General features: G+C 36.6%; 1 protein-coding gene across 23 annotated transcripts in view; it reads left to right on the forward strand.

Annotated features, from left to right (window-relative positions):
* Window positions 1-20,597, forward strand: part of KCNMA1 (potassium calcium-activated channel subfamily M alpha 1) — a 438,076-nt gene that overhangs the window by 408,165 nt on the left and 9,314 nt on the right. For 12 of the 23 annotated variants that reach the window (XM_088059361.1, XM_088059362.1, XM_088059363.1 and 9 more), the window contains 6 exons: window positions 1,704-1,817; window positions 4,984-5,114; window positions 11,906-12,100; window positions 13,678-13,796; window positions 15,606-15,830; window positions 17,931-17,959. In XM_088059361.1, the coding sequence (XP_087915487.1) occupies window positions 1,704-1,817; window positions 4,984-5,114; window positions 11,906-12,100; window positions 13,678-13,796; window positions 15,606-15,830; window positions 17,931-17,959 (813 nt within the window). The other 11 variants (XM_014250209.2, XM_088059365.1, XM_014250213.2 and 8 more) reach the window with 3 other exon arrangements.

A 20,597-nucleotide genomic window follows, 5' to 3' on the forward strand; every position in this document is an offset into this window, starting at 1 on the left:
TTGTCTTGCATGCCTGTTGAAGAAACCATATCCATTTCTTTTCTCCTGAGGAACTTCTTTGCAGACTTTTCACTCCCTTTTTAAACTGTCCTGTCTGTACAATCACCACGTTGCATCTAGTTTTCTTATGATAGTCAGAATGAAATTCATACCAGTACCTTCTGCAGAGCTAAAAAAGTCTCTTCCCAGTGATTTTAGTTTTATTACCTGTACATTCTCTATGTGATACAGACAAAACATAGGGATAGATGAATGGAAAGAGAAAATTAAATCAAAGTAGCTCAGGTCTAGTGGTCCTTGTAGTTTAGGGGTAGTTTAAGAGCAATGTAATTATCATCAGAAGACAACTGTAAGTTCTTAAGAAAATATAAAACCAATATAACAACTACAATTTAGTTTAGAGATTACCTGGTTTGCAAATTGGTACCCAAATTGAAGGAAGGTAAGGTAGATAATATCGTATCGTCTTCCTCTGAATTCAGTAACAGGTGAATGCATCAATGAATTTAATGGAGTGAAACAATTTCCACACTGCAAGATAGTGAATCTAAGTCATGAATTAATTTGGCTGTGATTAGTTGAGAATAAGTGTATACAGAATCCAAAACTAGTGACAAAGGGCCAAAAGTCTGTCCCTGGATGTCAGGTGTGAAGTCAAAGGATTTAGGAATACTGTGGGGGAAAAAAAAGAAAAAAAAGGAATGTGTTTTTTTTAAAAGCATGGTTTAAAATAAACTTGGTTTAAAATAAACTTGGCTCAATTATTTTTTTCCTAGCAAAGAAATATTTCTCTAAAAATGCTGCCTTTATATTGGTCTATATGAAACCATAAAGTCACTTTCACTTCACTTTCACCATCACTTCTGCAATGACATTAAATGAGCATTCCCATGTTTTCTATAGCTTTACTGGACAAGGGGGATGGAATGCATTAATCTCAGTGGTGAATTTCCAGTCCTGCTATTACATGGGTTTTTGCATAACTACCTATTTTTCAGTACTTACAATCAAACTCCTAAATATTTTGCCGCGATATTTTTGTTTAAAGAAAAAAAAAAGATATAAAAAATACTCAATGTCAAGAGCTCCATTTCAAACTGTAGAGAATCTGGCTGAAAAGAGTCTTTTTTAAAGGTGAATATTGCTGGTCTCCAGATTTTGTTTTTTCTTTGAGGGCTTTCCAACATGTTTCTTCTCCCATCTTTGTTTCCTTCAAAGTGTCACTTTTTCCAGTTTTTTCAAGAAATCCTCTCACATACCATGTGAAAACCTGTGTCTTCTTCCTTTCATCCTTTTTGTCTTTTAGAATGGACCCTTCCATCCCACTATTCTTACAATTGTAATCCTTATAGAAATGCATATCATAAATGGTACACATGAAAATTGCAAAAAACCCCACCCTGTGGATGGTAGTGCTCTTGGAAAATAGATAATTTTAAATCTTGATTTCTGATCAAACCTAAAACTGGCTAACGGAAGCAGTTTGTTCCTCACGGTTGTACTACCATTTACAAACAGTACTCTCTAAAATCTTAATTGCTGTTTAAGAAAAGGTGTTTGCTTTGGGATTATTTTTTGGTTTTTTTCATTTGGTATAGTTTGCCCTCTGTAAACTTTCTCCATTTTGCTCTCTCTTTTTTTTTTTTTTTTTGTGTGTGTGTTTTTTTGTTTTGTTTTGTTTTGTTTTGTTGTTTTCATTTTAGGCTTTACACCCCCTGGGATGGATAGGACATCTCCAGACAACAGTCCAGTGCATGGCCTTTTACGTCAACCCTCCATTACAACAGGAGCCAACATCCCTATCATAACAGAGCTAGGTAAGAAAAGCTAACATTTATCCTTCCATGTACATTCCCATGTCTTTTTCCCACTTTCCTTGTTATGCAGGTACAGAAAAATTACCCGTACTCTGTCTTACACTGCTATGTTTTCTCTTTTGATAAGCTGTTTTGAATTATTCTTTCTAAACAAAGTTTAGTAACAGTCGGTTCACTTTGTTTGAATAACTGAAATATATTTCTGTCCTTTGGGTTTTCTCCATTTTCCTAAATAAATATTCTATCAGAAAAGACTCTTTTTGCATAGTGTAACAAGCAAGCAGGGGTCTTTAGGCTAAGGTTAGAAAAGGAAAAAGGCCAGAGTAAGTATAAGCAGATATTTCCTGTGCATTTAATCAATTGTAAGAGGCCATTTGTTTATTTCTTCATGGTCCAAAACTGTTTAATCATGTGTAACCAAACTCTGTATAATAGTATGAGATATTTCACTCCTGAGAATACAATGATGGTAGGTAACTAGACTCTGATTTCCACTCTAGCTGTGGGTATTTATGTTGTCAAGCGGTGTGATGTGAAGTGCAGAAGCTGTTCTGTTTTTTTCATGGCAAATACAAACTTGATTTGTGGTCCTTTGTCGTTCTGTTTTCTTTTTCAGTTTTATTTTTTAGAGCCTTACCTGTCTTTTTCCCTTACTTTATTCTCTTTCTGTACTTTCTTTTCCTCCTAAATACTTTACTTACTAGCTAAGCCTGGCAAACTTCTGCCTTTGGTTTCAATCAGTCAGGAAAAAAACAGTGGAACCCACATTCTAATGATAACTGAACTGGGTAAGAAGTGCCTTTTTCCTTCACATCACTGTCTTATTTTCTGTTGTTGTTCTTACTGTCATCAGCTTTTCCTTTATTTATCTGGCTGTATCAGAGGGGCTACCCTCATGGCACTGCTTTGAATGTGTTTTATTTGTGGTTCTGGTTGAAATTGACTGTCTTGTTCTGGTCTTTCTTAATGATTTTTTTTCACGCAGCATCAGTAAATCTTTGATCACACTCGTCTGACCTGCCGGCTGTTTTCATAGCACCTCCTCACCAATTCATTTTTTTTGGCCTGAGTCCCCACCTCCCTGGCCCTCGCTCTCCTACACCAATTTTTCTCTCTCCTTTTCTCTCTTCTTTCTCTTTCTTTTTTGTTACTTCAGCCTGTTGTCAATTTGGTGGACATGCCTTAGCAGCTTTTCACAGGAAGTCCAAGAAGTAAGATACCAGAAAAAACCCCAAGCATCATACCTCCCCTCAAGCTACTTTTTTGTTTATTTTGTAGAGTAGGCTTTTTCTCAGAAGCTCAGGGTTTGAAGCTGTAGAGAAGCAGCCAAGCTCCTGCGTGGTTCCCTCTCAACACAGAGTGCTCTCACCAGCCTTTGGAGCAGCGTCTGATGAGCTTTTCCTATGGCACAGCACCCCCCGTTCGAACCCATCCCTCCTGGCCCACAAATCCCAGTGTGCTAACTTGCATCAGGAAGATAAAGCTCCTGAGGATAAACACACACCTGCAGAATTCACAGTAGATTTGTAGTGCCTCAGGAGCTGACCCCGCGCGTGGCTAGCACCGTCAGCTGTTAGTGCGCCATACAAGAGTGGAAAAAGAATGCTGCTGTCAATAGTGCCTGCTCTCAGCTAGCAAATTAAACTGAGGCACAAGCTTTTCAAAAGGTACATTTTGAAATGATACAGCAGGCTTTCAAATACTGTATTGCTCAAGAATCTGGAGAATAAATTGATAGGTATTGTACTAAAGAAAGAAGTATTGTGGATATTGGTGTTTTCTTGGATGAAATTCTTCTGATTTTCAGGGCAGAACATTTCTCTTATTGAAGTACTAAGGTGTTATGTTTTAACAGTTACATCAGGGAGTGCAAAGGCAAGAATTTTAAATTCTATCCTAATCTCATTTAGACAGCTATCATGAGGCTTTATCTGTAGTAATTTGCGTTTTGTAGGCTAAACATAGCAAGCGCAGTATATAGAGAGTTAGGAAAAAGAGTGGATATAAAACTATATGGGAAGGATGGAAGCTGCATGAGAAGGAACATTAGAATAGCAGGCAGAATTTCTGATTTAAAAGACCAGAGCTGAAATCTGACCAAGTTAACAGCAGTTCTCATGTTATTTTCAAAGTTTGCTGGGTTGGCTCCGGAGATGTGTTCACGTGGGGAATAGGGATGTAGTCAGTGTGTGCAGTTTGAAATGCTCAAAAAGTTTTTCATTTCCCTTTCTTGCATGGGAACTGAAATTAATTTGTCATTTAGTAAGTTGAAGGGTATTTCAATGGCATAGCTAAGCAGTATGTGCTTTCATGCCTGAGGGAGGCTAATATGGAAATGAAATATTTCATGAAATATGATCCACTTGATACACTGATCTCAAGGAAACAACTATTTTTGGTTGGAATGAGTTGGAAGCAGAGAGCTTAACTGTGACAATGAAATGCCAGAGAAAGTCAAAATGACAAATACTACTTTATTTGGGCTTTTTTCTAGAGCAGCCTGATGTAGATTCTTTTTCACACTGGCTAATGTAGAATTTGTGGCTGAGAAGGTGAAGTTATAGAGACAAATATTTGAGCAAAAGGCAGTGCTGCAAGAGAATCACTGCTCATTCATTCAGATAGATGCATGTTAAAGGGACAGTTTATCCTCTTTTGAGCCGTAAGTGCATTAACACCACTCCAGTAAGAATCACAGCAGCACATCTAACAGATGCCTGTGGGCTATATCAGTTTTATTGACAGCCTTTATTTTACAACGGGGTTCTAACTTTGTATCTTGTGGTAACATTTCAGTGTACATGCATACAGCCTCAGCCACTGTACCCCACCAATACAGCAGGATTGTATCCATATCCAGGAGCATAATGTATCTCATTTTGAGCGCAGGCAACTGGTGCCACAAAGCCACTTTACAGGCAAGGGATAGGAACCTGTCAAGAACAAGAGTGTCACCTCTTACGAGCAAGATAACGAGCAGCAGATTTTTAAATGCACATTTTCACATCCATCTTGATTTCATTTTCAGTGACGTCAAAGACACAACTCTGTGTTCCCAGACATATGCCGTTTCTTTTTCTTTGACTGTGTGATGTGTAAGGTCACATGCCGGTGACCCAGAAACACCTTTCGATTTTACTCTCAATATTTTTATTGTTATTTTCAGTAAATGATTCAAATGTTCAGTTCTTGGACCAAGATGATGATGATGATCCCGACACAGAACTGTATCTCACGCAGCCTTTTGCATGTGGAACCGCATTTGCTGTCAGCGTGCTGGACTCTCTCATGAGCGCAGTAAGAAAACAAAATATTTTTCATTCCCTTTCATCAGACTTGTTGTGGAAATGTGTGAAAGTTTAGAATCTTTTCCACAGGTAGGCAGAAGATGCTTTTTTATTTGATGTCAAGAGAATTTCAGAACCTAAGTTAGGTTATTTTCTTAGTTGGACACGGAGACCATACGTGAGATATCTAGGACTTATCTAGGAGTACACAATTTTATAAGGAAACAGTCTCATGTCAGATTTTAAGGATAATGTTTTACCAAAAATGTTGTCTCTTCCTCCTAAAATCCACATTCAGTCCCTGTGCTCACCATTCTTGTCAGACACCATCAACTGTGTTTTGAGCTTTTAATTTCCTGTAGCTATGAGCAATGCTCTGAGTGCTGGGGGACACTGATAGAACTCCACAAAAGCCATTGTACACATATCATGAACTATACTTGTGGGAAGAGAGGTTATCCTCTCTTTTTTTATATGAGTTTTCTTGTGAATCAAAACTTCAGTGCATGCCAGAAACTACAGATGGTGGCCTTTGGTTTTGTCTACACTGGAGCTTTTGTTTTTTAGCCATAGCACAGTTCTGGAGCAAGTGCCTCAGTCATGCTCCTTTTCATCCTCCAAATTTTGGCTAAGTTTTCAGACTAGTCTTGCTCTGTGTGAGCTACCCTTCTTTCAGAGGGACCTTAAACTCTGCTAGATATAGCAAGGACATAGTCTTTTTGAAATCTGAGAGTGGGCTTTCTGAGCTCTCTGTGGAATAAAGTTCCATAGAGCTGGAAATGATCTGTTGTAAACCCCAAGTAACACTACATATGAGCAGATGGGTTTCTCTGAAGGAGCCAGGTCTGACCTTCACCTGAATTCAGAATGAAACTTTTTGCCTTTAAGAAGAATTCATAATGATCTTTATTATTAATTATTGTATTTGTATTTAATATTTATGTATTCGTGTTTTCTAATTTTCCTTGCTATATTTTTCGTATGTTGTATCCACAGATGAATATTATGAGTCTACACAGATAAAATTTTATTATAATGAAGCCTAGGAGTTTTCAATAACCTCAGAAAATGCTTTTCTTGAAAGCTACTTAAAATATTTTGTAGGTGTGACAAGTAGAGGAAACCTAAGCAAGGACTTTAAACTCTGTACCTTCTCTAATTAAAATCTCTATCTATAAAATATTTGGCATATTCACATAATAAATGGGAATTTTACATTAATGGGAATTTAACATGAAGGTTCCAAATGTTACTTAGAGCTGTTTATCTACTCCCCTTATTATCTAAATCAATGTCTCAATGTATTGTGCAGTAGGGCACTTCAGAATCAAGAAAAAAAGTAGGGTTAATCCTTCAGGTTGACACTGGCATTGCCATAGGAAGAGACTGAGATACTGTGAACATCATTGCTTCCTTGTGCAAAGGGGTCTCAAGTAAATAATATGTAGTGATGTAGTGAAAAATAGGTCTGTTCAGATATTTCAATATTTCTAGTTTTTTCTAGCTTTTATTAACTTCTAGTTTTGGACAACTTGCTCCTCTGTTTCTGCAGTTCCTTTCTATAACAGTCCTTTTTCTAAACATTTTCACATCTAAGTGGTCATATTATGTGTCATATTATGAGACAGTGAAGCCTAAAGCCAGAGAAAAGTGATAACAAGAGTAGAAAAATTCTCTACTTAAAAAAATACTAATCAAGAAGACAAGCCAAGGATTCAGTCAGTTAGCACTGTTCACTATCCTGTATTTCCTTTCACCAGTTTTCTGATCAGTGGCAGTGTTATCTTCTTTTTATTTCTCAAAGGCCCATCAAGGAATTGGAAAAGTACAATTCTTCCTGCCCCTTCAAAAAATGTAAAATGTGTCAGATGTTTTCCCTTTACTATCCATATTCTTATGGGGAAGGTGTGTTCTCCTTTCACTTTTCACAGGAAAAGAGTGTTTCTCACACAAACTAATCCATTTGCCAGTATGGGCAGACTGAACCCCAAATCCTAGCTAAATTGTGGGATCTTCAGTCGTGCTTTCATCCTATTAATAGTAAAACAAGTGTATGAAAGGTTAGAAAGTCAAATAATAGCCATGCATACAGTATTATTTCTGACCTGTGGATCCCTTGAAACATGCATGTAGATGTATGTATATAAAAAAAGAGCAACAAAGTAGATCTAAAATAATTTTCTTAAGTAGTCAATTATTCAAGTGTTAAATTTTTATTTTATTTTTTATTGTTTTATTCATATTGAAGAAGTGCAACTCATGAATCACAGATTAGAAAATACGGTAACTTTCTAATTCAAGCCTGGGTGCTGGACATCTTCACATTCTGATAGTTCAGCATTATTTCCTGTAAGATGACAGTACTGGACATTTTAAATTTGAAATTGTCTGTTATTTCCTTATTTCAAAGGTAGAAATTTTAATGTAGTTTGGTTTTCAAAGTGCCACGTACTGGTCACCTACACACAGTTTGGTTTTGCAGCAAAGGCAATATATTCCATAAGCTCAGGATTCAGAGTGTAGTGGTCAAACACTGTTGCTCAGAGGACAACAAGAAGCTCAAAACCTGCATCGTGTTTTTAATGAGTTGGTAGCAGGGATCTCTCCAGGTTTGGTTCTGGAATGTTCCTGTGCTCTGTGGGAAGGCTCTGGGCTTGGTTCATGGTGCAACCCTGGCGGTGGCTATTGTTAAAAGGCTCCAGCTAATTGTTATTATGTCTTCAAAGAGACATCTACTGCCATCACGTACTTAAATGATATATTAATATTTATTTAGTTGTAGCATATGCAAACCCAGGGAAAGAATACACGTTGTCTGTCAGTCTCAAGGCAGCACCACTTCTGAAAAGCAGAGCATGCTTTCATCACCAAGTAAAATGTAACTAAAAAGTGTGGGATAGGAAGCGTCCTTTAGATTATGTTAATGTTTTTTAAAAATGTTATCTTCAGCTATAGAAAAGTTATATGACATAGGATTGTCAAAGAAGAAAATTTTTGAGCAGAAGTACTTCTTTCTGGGTCTTGTTGAGATAGTTATTCCATAAAATCCTGTACATGCAAGGAATCCAGTTTTCAACACACAATACCTTCAAAAGTTTGAGCAGTTGGCCTGAGAGCCAAAGGTTCCCTGTTACTCCTTTTGGCACTGAAGATATGAGAATCACAGAAGTTCTGGAAGGCTGGCATCCCTCCCACACCTACCGCTGCAACAGACCTGAGGTGCTGCTGGAGGCAAGGATCTCCAGCACCAGGTGATACCATTTAACATTCACTACCCTGGAATCCATTTGCTTGTCCTAGAACTTTAGGTCTTTATTGTTTCTTTTTCTTCATGTAAACAAAAGCACAGAATAGAAGAAAATCGTTAAAACAGTTGAAAATAACTTTCCATTATATCCTGTACTCAAGAGTTTTCCCTAAGGGATCCTCACAGTCTTACTTACATAGAGAAGAAACTGTTCTAATCTTTGATATGAACACAAGACTATTTTTTGTGCAAGTCTGTTCAGAGAATTAGTAAGCAGCATCTTGTAACTTAAAGTTCTATGAACTTCTTTAAAATTTGGACAATAGTTTAAGAATTAATAGATTTTCAAATGGTGAAGTGCTGTTATTTATTTTCTCTGTTGATTCTCTCTCAAAGGCTCTTTTGTTATTAGTATGAATTACTGATGTTAGCTCAGTCACTCCTTGGGCTTGGCTACATATTATTTCTCCAATGGAAAAAGAAAAGCAAGTTAAAATATTTGTTTGAAGATGAGGTTTAAAGTCATGTGTAGCAGAGGAGGAGTCTTCTTTTAAGAAAATTCCTTAAAAAACCCACTAGCAAACACAGAAAAGGCAGATATAACTTGAAAAACGACAATTTCAGTGTAATTATAAATGAAAGGCAAAGTGCTGTTAAAGTTAAAGCAATATTATTAAAAGATGTGCTAATTTTCAGTTAAATTTTCTGTAGAAGACCAATTATTTTAAAAGACATGACAGCATTAACTGCAAAACATAAGCACTCTGGTAATTATACTTTAAAAAATGATTGAACAAATGGGAAAGCATCCCTGAAACATTTGAAAGAGCTGCACTATGATTCCAAAGCAAGGGCTAGGTGGCACTGCTAGATCAGATATCTGTGTCATGATTTCCTTGCTGTTTACCCAGTTTCAGTGTCTATGATGCATTTCCTTTTTTGTGTGTTTAGAATACAACTATTTCATATTTTCATTCTGGATGCCAATTAAAGTGATATCACGCACATGTCCAGTGTGAGGTTTGGTTAATGACAACAGCAAACAAGTATTCCTTCAGTTTTGATTTTACACTCAACAAAAGGGATTCTTTTCCATCACTGGAAAGTGCCTTGTTACTTTAAGTACAACAGCACCTTTCCAAAGACATTCTGTAGATCAGTCTCTTATAAGTACTGGCATATCCAGGCCATGTACCCTCCCACAGAGCAAGTAGAAGATCACTCTCAAATTAATTTCAGTGTATTATTATTCCAAAGGAAATGGATATCAGCTAGTTCAGCTTTTCAGTGTTCCCCTAGTTCCAAACTGGCAAGCTGTAATGAGGAGTCTGATTTTTGTGACAATCAAAAGCATGGGCAGACAGCTTTTTCTTGAGTGTTAAATATGCTAGTACAGAAGGGAGCAACCCTATTTAGCAGAAGGTGACAAGTTACAGCTTCCAATTTACCCATCTTTCCTTCTCATGGTTGGGCGTTTTCTGATCAGATGCAATGCTGCAGCAGTTTGTCCTGAAACTTGGAATCTTTTCTCCCGTTGATGGCAAAAAAGCCACAAACCCCAAGAAACATCTTTTGGCTGCATTCATCCATCTGATTAAATGGTGCCATCCACATCAGTCATGGTGTGAAATCCAAATTAAGCCATTGTTCCACAATAAATACTGCTTCCTTTGCTAGTAAGGGTCTTGGCTTTGCCTCAGAGGTATAGCACAGTGGGAACGGTTGCCAAAGAGGGCGACTGATTTCATCTCAGGGACATCAAGGAAGAAGTAATTGAAAAATAAACAATCGTGCCTGAATGTCTTCTCTCTCTCATGGTGGCAATTCCTATTAAACATCATGTAATCGCTCCAGACCTACATTCCTGCAAGGGGTCACATTGATTTTTCTAGATGTTAAGAGAGGTTTGAGTATTACACTTGAATTGTTACCCAGTGCATCCACATGTGTAAGAGCTGATTTGAGATCAGCTCTTGATTTAGACTATCTGAATCTTCCTGAACCTCTGCTTATGTTAGACTACTCTTTACAGTATGCCTTGTAGATAAAATATGAAGTGCCTTACCCAGGTTAACTTAAATAACAGGAGTTGATGAGATGCAAATATTTGCTTTAGGGCATGTATAACAATACAAATATGTTCCTCTCATTTTAATTTAGTCAACAGGTGAATGGCATATATGCCTGTGTAAATAAGCAGAGGAGCTTGAAGTTAGGAAACTTCAATGTAAAGTGAAAAACACTGCTGCGTGGAACTCATTTTCTTCTGTTTTATCTGTCATCTCCAGCGAACAATGAAACTGAAGTTTCATTATACAAAGAAAGAATATCAAAGTAACACGGATAGGAAGCCAGTTCTGCTTTTTGATCTCAGGATAAAATATTTCAACCTCTACCTCAGTTTACCCATGTATTAAATACAGTTACATTATATGGATAGAGCAGTGAATTCCATTGAAAAGTATTATTTTAAAAGTCTTATCTTTAGACAACAAGCACTGTTTGAGAATTCACTATTCATTTTTACTTGGTTGGATTACAGGCATTTGTTCTAAGTCCTAAATTCAACAAAATCCAGAAATTCAGTAATGTCAATCCTGTGTACTCTAAAGTGAGCTCATTTTTTCCTTTTATGTTCCCTGCACTTGCAAAGCTTCTGAAAACTCACACATTGGTGACATTATAAGTGACAGTCTTTCCATTTTTTTGTTCAACCTTTTTTTTCGCCCAGTACAATACATTGCAGATGTTTAACTGAGTATGTCTGAACTATACCAGTATACTTTTAAGTGAACTTGAAAGTCATTCATCTGGATTTAAATTAATATTTTAAATACCCATTGTTTGCCTGACAGACCAGCAATGCTACAGACGCTGGCAAAATGTCAGTGTGGAGTAAATCTTCCCTAATAAACCACACTTACCCTATACCCTAGAGTTTTTTAAAAGGACCACCAGGATCCCAAACTCATCATACATTTATCTGGAATGAACTCAAGATGTTTAATTGATACATGCTTATGTCTGAACACTGTCAAGTCTCGTAATAAGATGTTTAGTACAATACATCGGTTAGACTGCTAGAGTCCAGCCACAGTAATAAGTAATGACATTTGCAGCACAAAGGCAGCTCCCCAACGAATTGGTGACAAGAGTAAAAAGGCAATCTAGCCCGTGTAAGCTTTAAATGTGGTCTGAATTTTACAATTACATGTCCTAAAGCCCATTATTAGACATGAGAGCGATGAGAAGGAAAGCAGTCATTGCATCACTACTAACACCAATTATAGGAAACATAAATCATTCAAATTTTTGTACTTTAATAAAAATCAGCCTGAATTGGTGTTTAAGAGGAAGGATCTAGTATAGGAGCCTAATGGGATAGAAGAAAATAGAGTAATTGGAGGCTGCTGTCTTTTCACTTTCTATATAAAATTATTTGAAGAGACAGCCAAGAACTTTAAACAGCAGAAACCCGGAAAAGTTGTAATTTGGATGTCTTCAGTTGTGACTTTAATGGTGTTTGCTTAAAGAGCTTTCTTTTATCTCTGCAGACATACTTCAATGACAATATCCTCACACTGATACGGACATTGGTAACAGGAGGAGCCACACCAGAGCTGGAAGCACTGATTGCTGAGGAAAATGCATTGAGAGGAGGTTACAGCACGCCCCAGACACTTGCAAACAGGGACAGGTGTCGAGTTGCTCAGTTGGCTTTGTATGATGGGCCATTTGCAGACCTAGGGGTAAGAACATGAGGGAAATGTAGGACCAAGGCTGGTCTGTGCTCTATTAGCTTCCTCTCAGACTGAGTGAAAAATTTACCTTAATAAGCATATCATTTCTATTACTGAATTTGTTAGAGATTTTGGATTGTTTAAAAATTAACAGCACAGAGTTCCAGGTTTGCTCTTTACCTTTTTTAAGAAGCTGTATGACTGCCCAGGATCCTTGCCTGCATATTTCATACAGAAAATCCTGTGGCTCTTCTTCATTGTCAGCTACAGAGATGGCTGAGCTAATTCGGATGAGATAACCATTGTGCCATAATGAACTCTAAGAATACTCAATATGCATAGATATACCTTTTTCTGGTTTTGATAAGCTTATTTAGTATTTTCACCAAGCTTCTAGTTCTTAAAATCTGCTTATTATCTTGGAAACAAAGCTATAAGGTTTGTTTTCTGCTGGTTTTAGATGAACTAAAATTCTTATGAAATCCTAATTTTCTGATAATTTGACTGCAATGTTCTAAGGGTGAAGTCAAAAAACAAATAAACAAAAAATTTAAAGAACCCAAACCAAATAAATAAATGATCTTTTAAAAAGAGTGCATTCATAAAAATAGATGGAAGAGTATCTGGAAATGTTTTCTGGACTACAGTTTGAAATCTTGAGGTGAGCACCCACTCTGCTTTGATGATGATATATGTTTTGATGTTTCTTAAATTAACCTTGTGTTCACCAGCTCTGTCCAAAAAGAATGGAATTTCCTTCTTCACAGAAACAACAGGGAATCCCAGTTTAAGACTTAGGACAGCAAGAGTACACATGTAGAAGCCTACAGCCTTTCAGCTGGTGGAGCAGTCCAGTGGTAGCTGAGACCAGCAGCTCATCAAAACACTTCAGCATGCGGCTTAACATTTCCACAAATAAAATAAGCAACACCAATCTTTCAAATGCTGTTCCACCAGAGCCTCAAATGCACTACATCTGTGAAGGCAGTATGCATTAACTCTCACGATTACTTAAGAATCACTATTTTAGCTACACAGATGAGCAAATCTAAATGTGTTTTTTTGCTAATCATACATTTAGTCGTTATTTTACATTATTATTTACATTGTTTCATTATCCTTTTAAACGCTTAGAACTCTAATTTCTGTTGTGCTTCTGGTGAATTTTTTTTTTTTTTTTTCTGGATGACAGTATGGCTGCTGCCAAGAAAGGGTCAAAGATACTAACAATTTAAATACCACAGCTAATGTAATTTGCAGAATATGCATTGTCTGGTACCGAAATTTATATTTCCAGCTTAAAACAAACCACTCAGTCTTTCAATTTGTCATTATTTCATTGACCAAGGCTCTCCAAAATAGCAATCATCACTTTACATAGTTACTTACTTGAAATAAAACATTTAGATTATTAATTTCCTTGGGTGAAAGGCTCTCATTTGAGACAAACAGTAGACTGTCTATACATTGTCCCTTTTTTTATAAGTTCATGCTGAATGACCCTGACATTGTGTTAACAGAGCAAAGAAAGGAAAATAAATGCACTGTTCTCTTTTTCTGCTGTTTATCTCCTCTCTTTCCTCTAGGATGGAGGATGTTATGGAGATCTATTTTGTAAAGCACTGAAAACATACAATATGCTTTGCTTTGGAATTTATCGATTAAGGGATGCACATCTAAGTACTCCCAGCCAATGCACTAAACGGTGAGTCTGGTCTGTTAGAGCATCTCTGCTTCACTGATCTTCAGTCTTCTCAGCAAGGAAGAGCCCAGTGCCTGAAATAAATATAAAAAAGAGCTTGCTCCATTTTTGCATAACTTTTCCACAACCCTCTTTGAGGATTTCACAATGACTCTTTATCTGACTTCAAATCATAAGCTAAATATCATAGCATAAGTTGCCAGCTAATATTATTAAAAAATTTTTAATTAACTTTCAGAATATATCTTTATCTTGTTTGCTTTATGATGATCCACTGTTTGGATCCAAGGAAAGGACTTCAGTTTCCTTATATCAATCAACTCTAAGTTGTGGGATAATAATTTAAATTACAGTAGCTAGTTTTTTCTCTCAGTGCTCAAAAAAAATACTCCTGTGGGCTTCCCATCAGTACCATCTGAGTCTAATCATAATTTCTTCCTGTAAATGAAAACCCTTCTCTTGGTAGACTACATTTTTACTTCAGTAGCACCAAGCCTGACCTCAGTGCTTTAAATAGAGCAGACACATTTCCATCTTTGCAAACTGAAGGCCATTTAGCAGCTTGCTTGAAATGTGTCTTAATTAACTGCTTCCTAGAAATACACACACAGACCCATACCAGAAGTATCACAAATCTACCATCTGTTACTGCTTCGTGCTCTACAAAAAAGCATCATTATTGGGTGAACATGGCAATAAACAATACTGCAGCTCACCAAAGCGGCTTCTTCTGTAAGAATTTGAACAAATTGGGTAGAAAAAATGATTTGCAGTTTAGATTTACACTGTAGTTGCTATACTTGGGATTATTTGTTGGATTAGTAAGGGACTTCTGTTTCTGAAGCAGCTCAGCAGATTTCTTATGAGCATTGAATTAATTTGAAAAGAAGTCTTGAGCTTCGTGTTCAATTTTTACTCATTTCTTGCTCGGACAGAAAATGCCAATTGCCTTGCTCAAGTCTGCTTTTCACATGCATGAAAAAATTTAGTGGCTGCTCTGTAAGCCCTTCATGCCCTGAAAGGCCATTAGGTGAAGGTGGGGATTCTTGAAATTGAGCAAGTTTTTATTTCAGGCCTGGGATTTTTACTAAGCATTGTTGGATTTTCAGATGTGCAGATTTATAAATGCTCTTGGAGGCCATGAATGTACTTGTGGAATGAATTAATAAAATTACCTTCGCAACAAAGTTATTGATGTATTGTCCTTAACTTGTTTTAACTACAGTCACAATCCAAACCAATAATTATATCCCAGTATTTAAATATTTAATAACTACGTAAATATGTATTTAAATATAGTATGTATTTAAATAGCTGCATATAAAATCCTCCTCTCTCTGCTTTTCAGCCATTCTTTTAAATACTGTTTGGGGTGGTCAATTTATAAATATATATATTTACATAAGAATATAAATACTAATATATAAAAATATATATAAAATATATAAAAATATATAAATATATTGTCAATTTATAAATATATTTGCTTGAGTCATTCTGTTATGGTGCAGCCAGAGAAAGGACATTGGTTTGTATGGTGATTTCTCTGAAAAATCATTATGTGATTCCCTTGAAGAACATCATTCTCAGACATTATGTCTGTTTGACAGGAAAAGATTTAAAAAGTGACAGCTGACTTAAAAAGGTCCTAAACTGTCATGGGAATTATGTGAGTTAAATTTGGGTACAAAAAGAAATGCAAAAATTGGGCTAAACATTCATGAGCTAACAACTCCAGAAGAAATTTTTTTAGTATAAGTCTAAACCTCTTTTCCTTTTCTTTCCTTTTTTTCTTTATTCCTTTCTTTCCAGTTACGTTATCACAAACCCACCATATGAATTTGAGCTTGTGCCGACGGACTTGATCTTCTGTTTGATGCAATTTGACCACAACGCTGGCCAGTCCCGAGCCAGTCTCTCTCATTCCTCCCATTCCTCCTACTCTTCCAGCAAGAAGAGCTCATCAGTTCACTCCATCCCATCAACAGCAAACCGACCGAACCGCACCAAGACCAGGGATTCCCGGGACAAACAGAAGTATGTGCAGGAAGATAGACTTTGATATGTGTATCTGCTCCCACTGTGTGTGAAACTTGCATTCACCACCCATTCTCCCCGGTTAATGTTTCCAGCAGTAATGTTCCCCGTTTTCCCATGGAGTTCTCCCTTTTTGTACACATATTTTGCATATGTATGACAGTGTGCATGTGATTGTCATTTTTATTTCACCACCATAAAACCCTTAAGCACAACAGCAACAAAGCAGACGGACCAAAAGTTATTTATGATGCTAGGGGAGAATAAAAAAAGAATTCCAAACCCATAGGCACACTGAAAACATAAATAACTCACTGCAGTTACTCTACATATCCAAAATTAGAGTATATTTAACATGAACACTTGCTCTTGATGTCAGAGTTACACAAAGAAAGTCATTTAGTGCAGAAGTGTTGATGTATGTTGCAGTAGGTTTTTTTTAATACTCATATTTACAGGAGCTGATGCATTTATTTGACGCTTATAAAACTCTTCTATTGAAAAAAAAAAAACAAAAACTCTGAAAAAAATAAAAATCCCTGCTGATATTTTGCTCTCAAAGCTTATATTATATAGAGCTTACACTCCTTGTATAGATTATTGCTACACATCTGCTTTATACCAAAGCAATATCAGGGACTTTTCTGCTTGTTTAAGAACTTTATCTAAAATACCAGTCTTTTGGAGATAGTGTATTTTCCCTTTAACACTGAAATTGTCTAGGCGTGAAGTTGTAAAACTCCAATGGTTTAATTTAAGTTTAGAAAGAGTCTAATTGCATATTAAATTATTATTCTGTCTATTTATATTGCCACATGAGTAGCTATATTTTCTTTCACTTTTGACATTTGGGATAAAAAGCCATATGTATCATAAATATTGGATGTAAGTCATTAAAAACTGCCTTCTTGGGACTTTTACGTCTTTAAAAGGTGAATTAGTCACCTTATGTACAGAATAAATAATGTTCAGAAAAGAGCAAGCATTTTTCTGTGCTTACATATCAGATCTCAAGGGACTTTGTTCCTTTCCCCAGATGGTAGTTTAACTTTTCCAAGTTACTGTTGGTATAAATCTTCCAACCAGTGTCCTAATATGTGAAGAACCTCTAGAAATCTTGCTGCATGTTCTACCTGTTTTTTTCCAGCAGGTGCATGCCAGTATGGAGGAATACAGGGAAGACAACTGAGTGCCTTTAAATCTCTCCCATTTGGAGAGCAGAGGTGCTGTGCCCCAGGCTGGTAACGAGGAAAGCGAGAGGCCTGGGTTGGAAATATTCGCGGTGCTGAGGCGTCATGTTCCATGCACGTGCCAGAATTTAGTTCTTGCAAATTGTCACCAATGACACATGTAGCCAGAAAAAGTTGTGGCAGGGAACTGAATAAAGTAGTGGAAAGGAGGCCTTCCCTAGACAGCCATAGAAATGATACTTCAGGCTTGCTTTTACTTTTCTTTTCTTGGTGTAAACTTCAGAAGCCAATGTATATTTTGAAATATACAGCTAGCTCTAGGTTTATGGAGGGTTTCCAAGGCTAGGGAGGGCAGAAACACATACCCTCTTCCCTGGCTATCCAGCAAGAAAGCATGCAGACAGAAAAAAGTATTTAGATTTGGAATGATCAGCATTGTAACTGCCAACCCAATCAAGGTGCTTTTATGGTTAGTTTTGTCTTCTACCTTCCCCTTCCCCAAGCATGATAATTTTGAAGATTTGCTTGCTGTGTGAATTGACAATAAAGCCAAGCACTTTTACTGACAAAACCTGGAACCATGTAAGTGGGCTACAGAGAATACCACTGTGCAGTGCTAAGCATAATGATTGGAATCCAGTATATATGTGTGAGTGTGCATTCAAACGCAGCTGTAAGTCTGATCAGCGAAATACGCTGCAAATTATGGTTGCTCCCCTGCAAATGAGACTATTACAGTTGCTTTTCATCATAAAGAAAAATTCATGTGTTCGTTTTTGCAAAGAAAGTTATCATGTTTTGCCCTGAGAATATTTATTACTACAAGGATGTGCCAGTTAAAGTGCTCAACCAGAAATATGACAGTTTAAAAGCATTGTAAAACTTACATAGCTTACTTCTTTTTCTAAAGTGCAACAAGGATGAATAGAATGGGCCAAGGTATGACAATTAATGGTTCTGCATGACCTAGCAACTGCTGTGGGTTTCCCTCTATAACTTTGTCCTTGTGAAAACTTGTGAAATTAAAAAAAAAAAATAGTTACAAACTTTATTCAGTTATTGGTTTGTTTGTTTGGTTGATTGTTTTGTTGGTTTTCTTTTGCCTTTTTTTTCCCACCAAACCAGAAGTAAAACTGGCTGCTGCTGCTGCTGCTGCTGTTTCTCAACCCCATTTTGTTTTTTTATCCTCTCATCTGCTTGCCTTTCTAATTGCACGTGTCCTTTTGTAAACACCCAGGTTCCTGCTCAATGAAGATGCCTATCATGGTGCAGACATTACTTTAATTTCCCATGCCTCATTCCAATTTCTTTCCTCCCTCCTCTCCTATTCCCCATGTATGTACATGAGCATCTTTTTACGTCCGCAGTATTGATTGAAGGTAGTAGAGAGCAGTTACACATTTTGGAAGAATGGTAATGGCTTTGACACCAAAATGCTTTTCCATTAATGTTTTATCTGTTTTCCATTTAGCAGAGAAAGGAAGGGTGTTAATATGAAGCCACTTGTCACATCCTACCTAATGATTTTTTTCAAAAAAAAAAAAAAAATAGTATTTGGATAACAGTGCAGCTCAAATAGACAAAACATAAACAGCGTACATTAGAGAAGTAACTTGCTGACTTTGTGAGCAGCAGAAGAGGAATATCTAATACAGGGGCAAATCTGAATTCTTCAAATTACATTGAAGTCTGCTCCACCTCTCTGCTCTGTCTTGAATTTAGAATTCTAAAACTTTTGACTTTCAGTAATATTGTGTGCAAATTCCACATGACTCTAGTCAGATTGATCAAATGGTTTATTATAGTGATGAAAATTTTCTGATATGGGCATACTAATGGCAGTGGGTCATTATGAATAGAGAAATATTTAAACTAACCCTGTGTTGGTTTTTATACTGAAAAGTAAGAGGAAATCTCCCGTTCTATCCCAAGTCAGACAACCATAGGAAAATACCTAGTTTTGAAAGTGGAGAAGAATCACTAATGTCACGATGTGATGTTTTAGGTTTTTAAATGAAGGTCCTGCCATTTATATCAGTCCCAGCATGGTTTCAGCATTGGAAACCAAGTTCTTAGTGAGTTCAAATGTTGACACAAAACAATATCTAGCAGACCTGCAGGTTCTTTGCCTGGGTTCCTATTGACCTAATAAGAGAGAGACAGGCATTTTCCAGTGAAATTCCCATTGTCAAAACTAGGGATTTTGGTAGTTTAAAAGATAAAAAAAGTAAGAACAAGTCCGGAACATTATCTTTATCACAAATCTTTGGTTGAACTGGAGCAAAGTAAAGTTCTTCATAGAAAAAATAGTTTATTCTCTCTTTCCCTGAAAATTTCTTGCTGCCTGCTACATATAAAATATTCATCTGCCAGAGAAGGAATTGCTGAGCAGCTGGGTGGAGAAACTTTCATTACTTTGTGTCTCACTCAGGAACAAATTACATGGGAGAATTTTCAATTTAGTTATGAACAAGATGTTTACATGCAGGAAGGAGACACACAAACACATACATGCAAACTAATTTGATACTGCAAGTGTCACAGAAGACAAAAAATTCATGTTTTAAACAGTTGAAAGGTAATCTGGGATTAGGGTGAGAATGCAAATTAAGTAAAACCTTTGTGTCATGTTTGGGTAGTATTTTCTTTGCCTCTGCTTACAAGAGAGGGTGTTTCACAGTGACATTTGTTCTAAGTTGCTACTCATTCCAGAATTAATGATAGAAATTTTAAAGCACCAGTACAACATAGCTGTTGGAGAGAGAATTGCTGGAGTCTTATACAAGTTGAAGAGAACTCTATTTTGATCTTTTTACTTTGATTATTTATATCCCTTTTTTTATGCTGTGGGGAAGTGTGTTACACAAAAACGTTAATTTTTATTTATTTGTAATGTGAGAATGAAGCCTTTTGATCCCTCATGGATGCACTGATGCTGATGGCCCATTGCTAACATAGATGTTTGAGGGGAAAGTAAGTGTTTTCTGCTTTCTGATACATTCAGTTACTTAGCTCTTCCAACATCTCTCAGGTGATGCTGTCGAAACGAAGCCTGTCAAATAGCGTAGGAAGATCAGGGACTTTTTTTCAGCAGCTCCTAAAAAAAAACCAAGATAAAAAACTATGCCTATTGTCACTATAATGTAGAAACACTTCTGGTAAGGATCAATATGCATATTCCAAAAGGGAGAGGAGCAGACTGAATGTGACAGAGAGCTTAAAAGTGCTTGGTGAGTATAGCAGTATATAAAGACTTTAGAAAGGGAATTTCTGATCTCATCTAAAAGAAAGAGTAAATATTAAAGATAAAAATCTGTGCTAATACTCTAGAAGACATACCAAAATCAGGCTGTAAGCATAGCATAAAAGAATGAAAAGTGTGTAGGGGCTTCAAGAAGGACATTTAGTATCTGGGAGCAGAATATCATAGTGGCCAAGAGTAAAGATCAGGAGTGTTAAGCTCACATCTCAAAGGTAAGTGGAGAGGCCAATGAATTTGCACAGGAGGTTTCATTTTCATGTGGTCAAAGATAACTTTAACAGCAGAAAAGAACAGGAAAGGAATAAAGCTGGATCT

The sequence above is a fragment of the Pseudopodoces humilis genome, chromosome 9 (assembly GCF_049639895.1).
Source record: "Pseudopodoces humilis isolate 2021_Gansu_Grassland_sample_001 chromosome 9, ASM4963989v1, whole genome shotgun sequence".
Lineage (NCBI taxonomy): Eukaryota > Metazoa > Chordata > Aves > Passeriformes > Paridae > Pseudopodoces > Pseudopodoces humilis.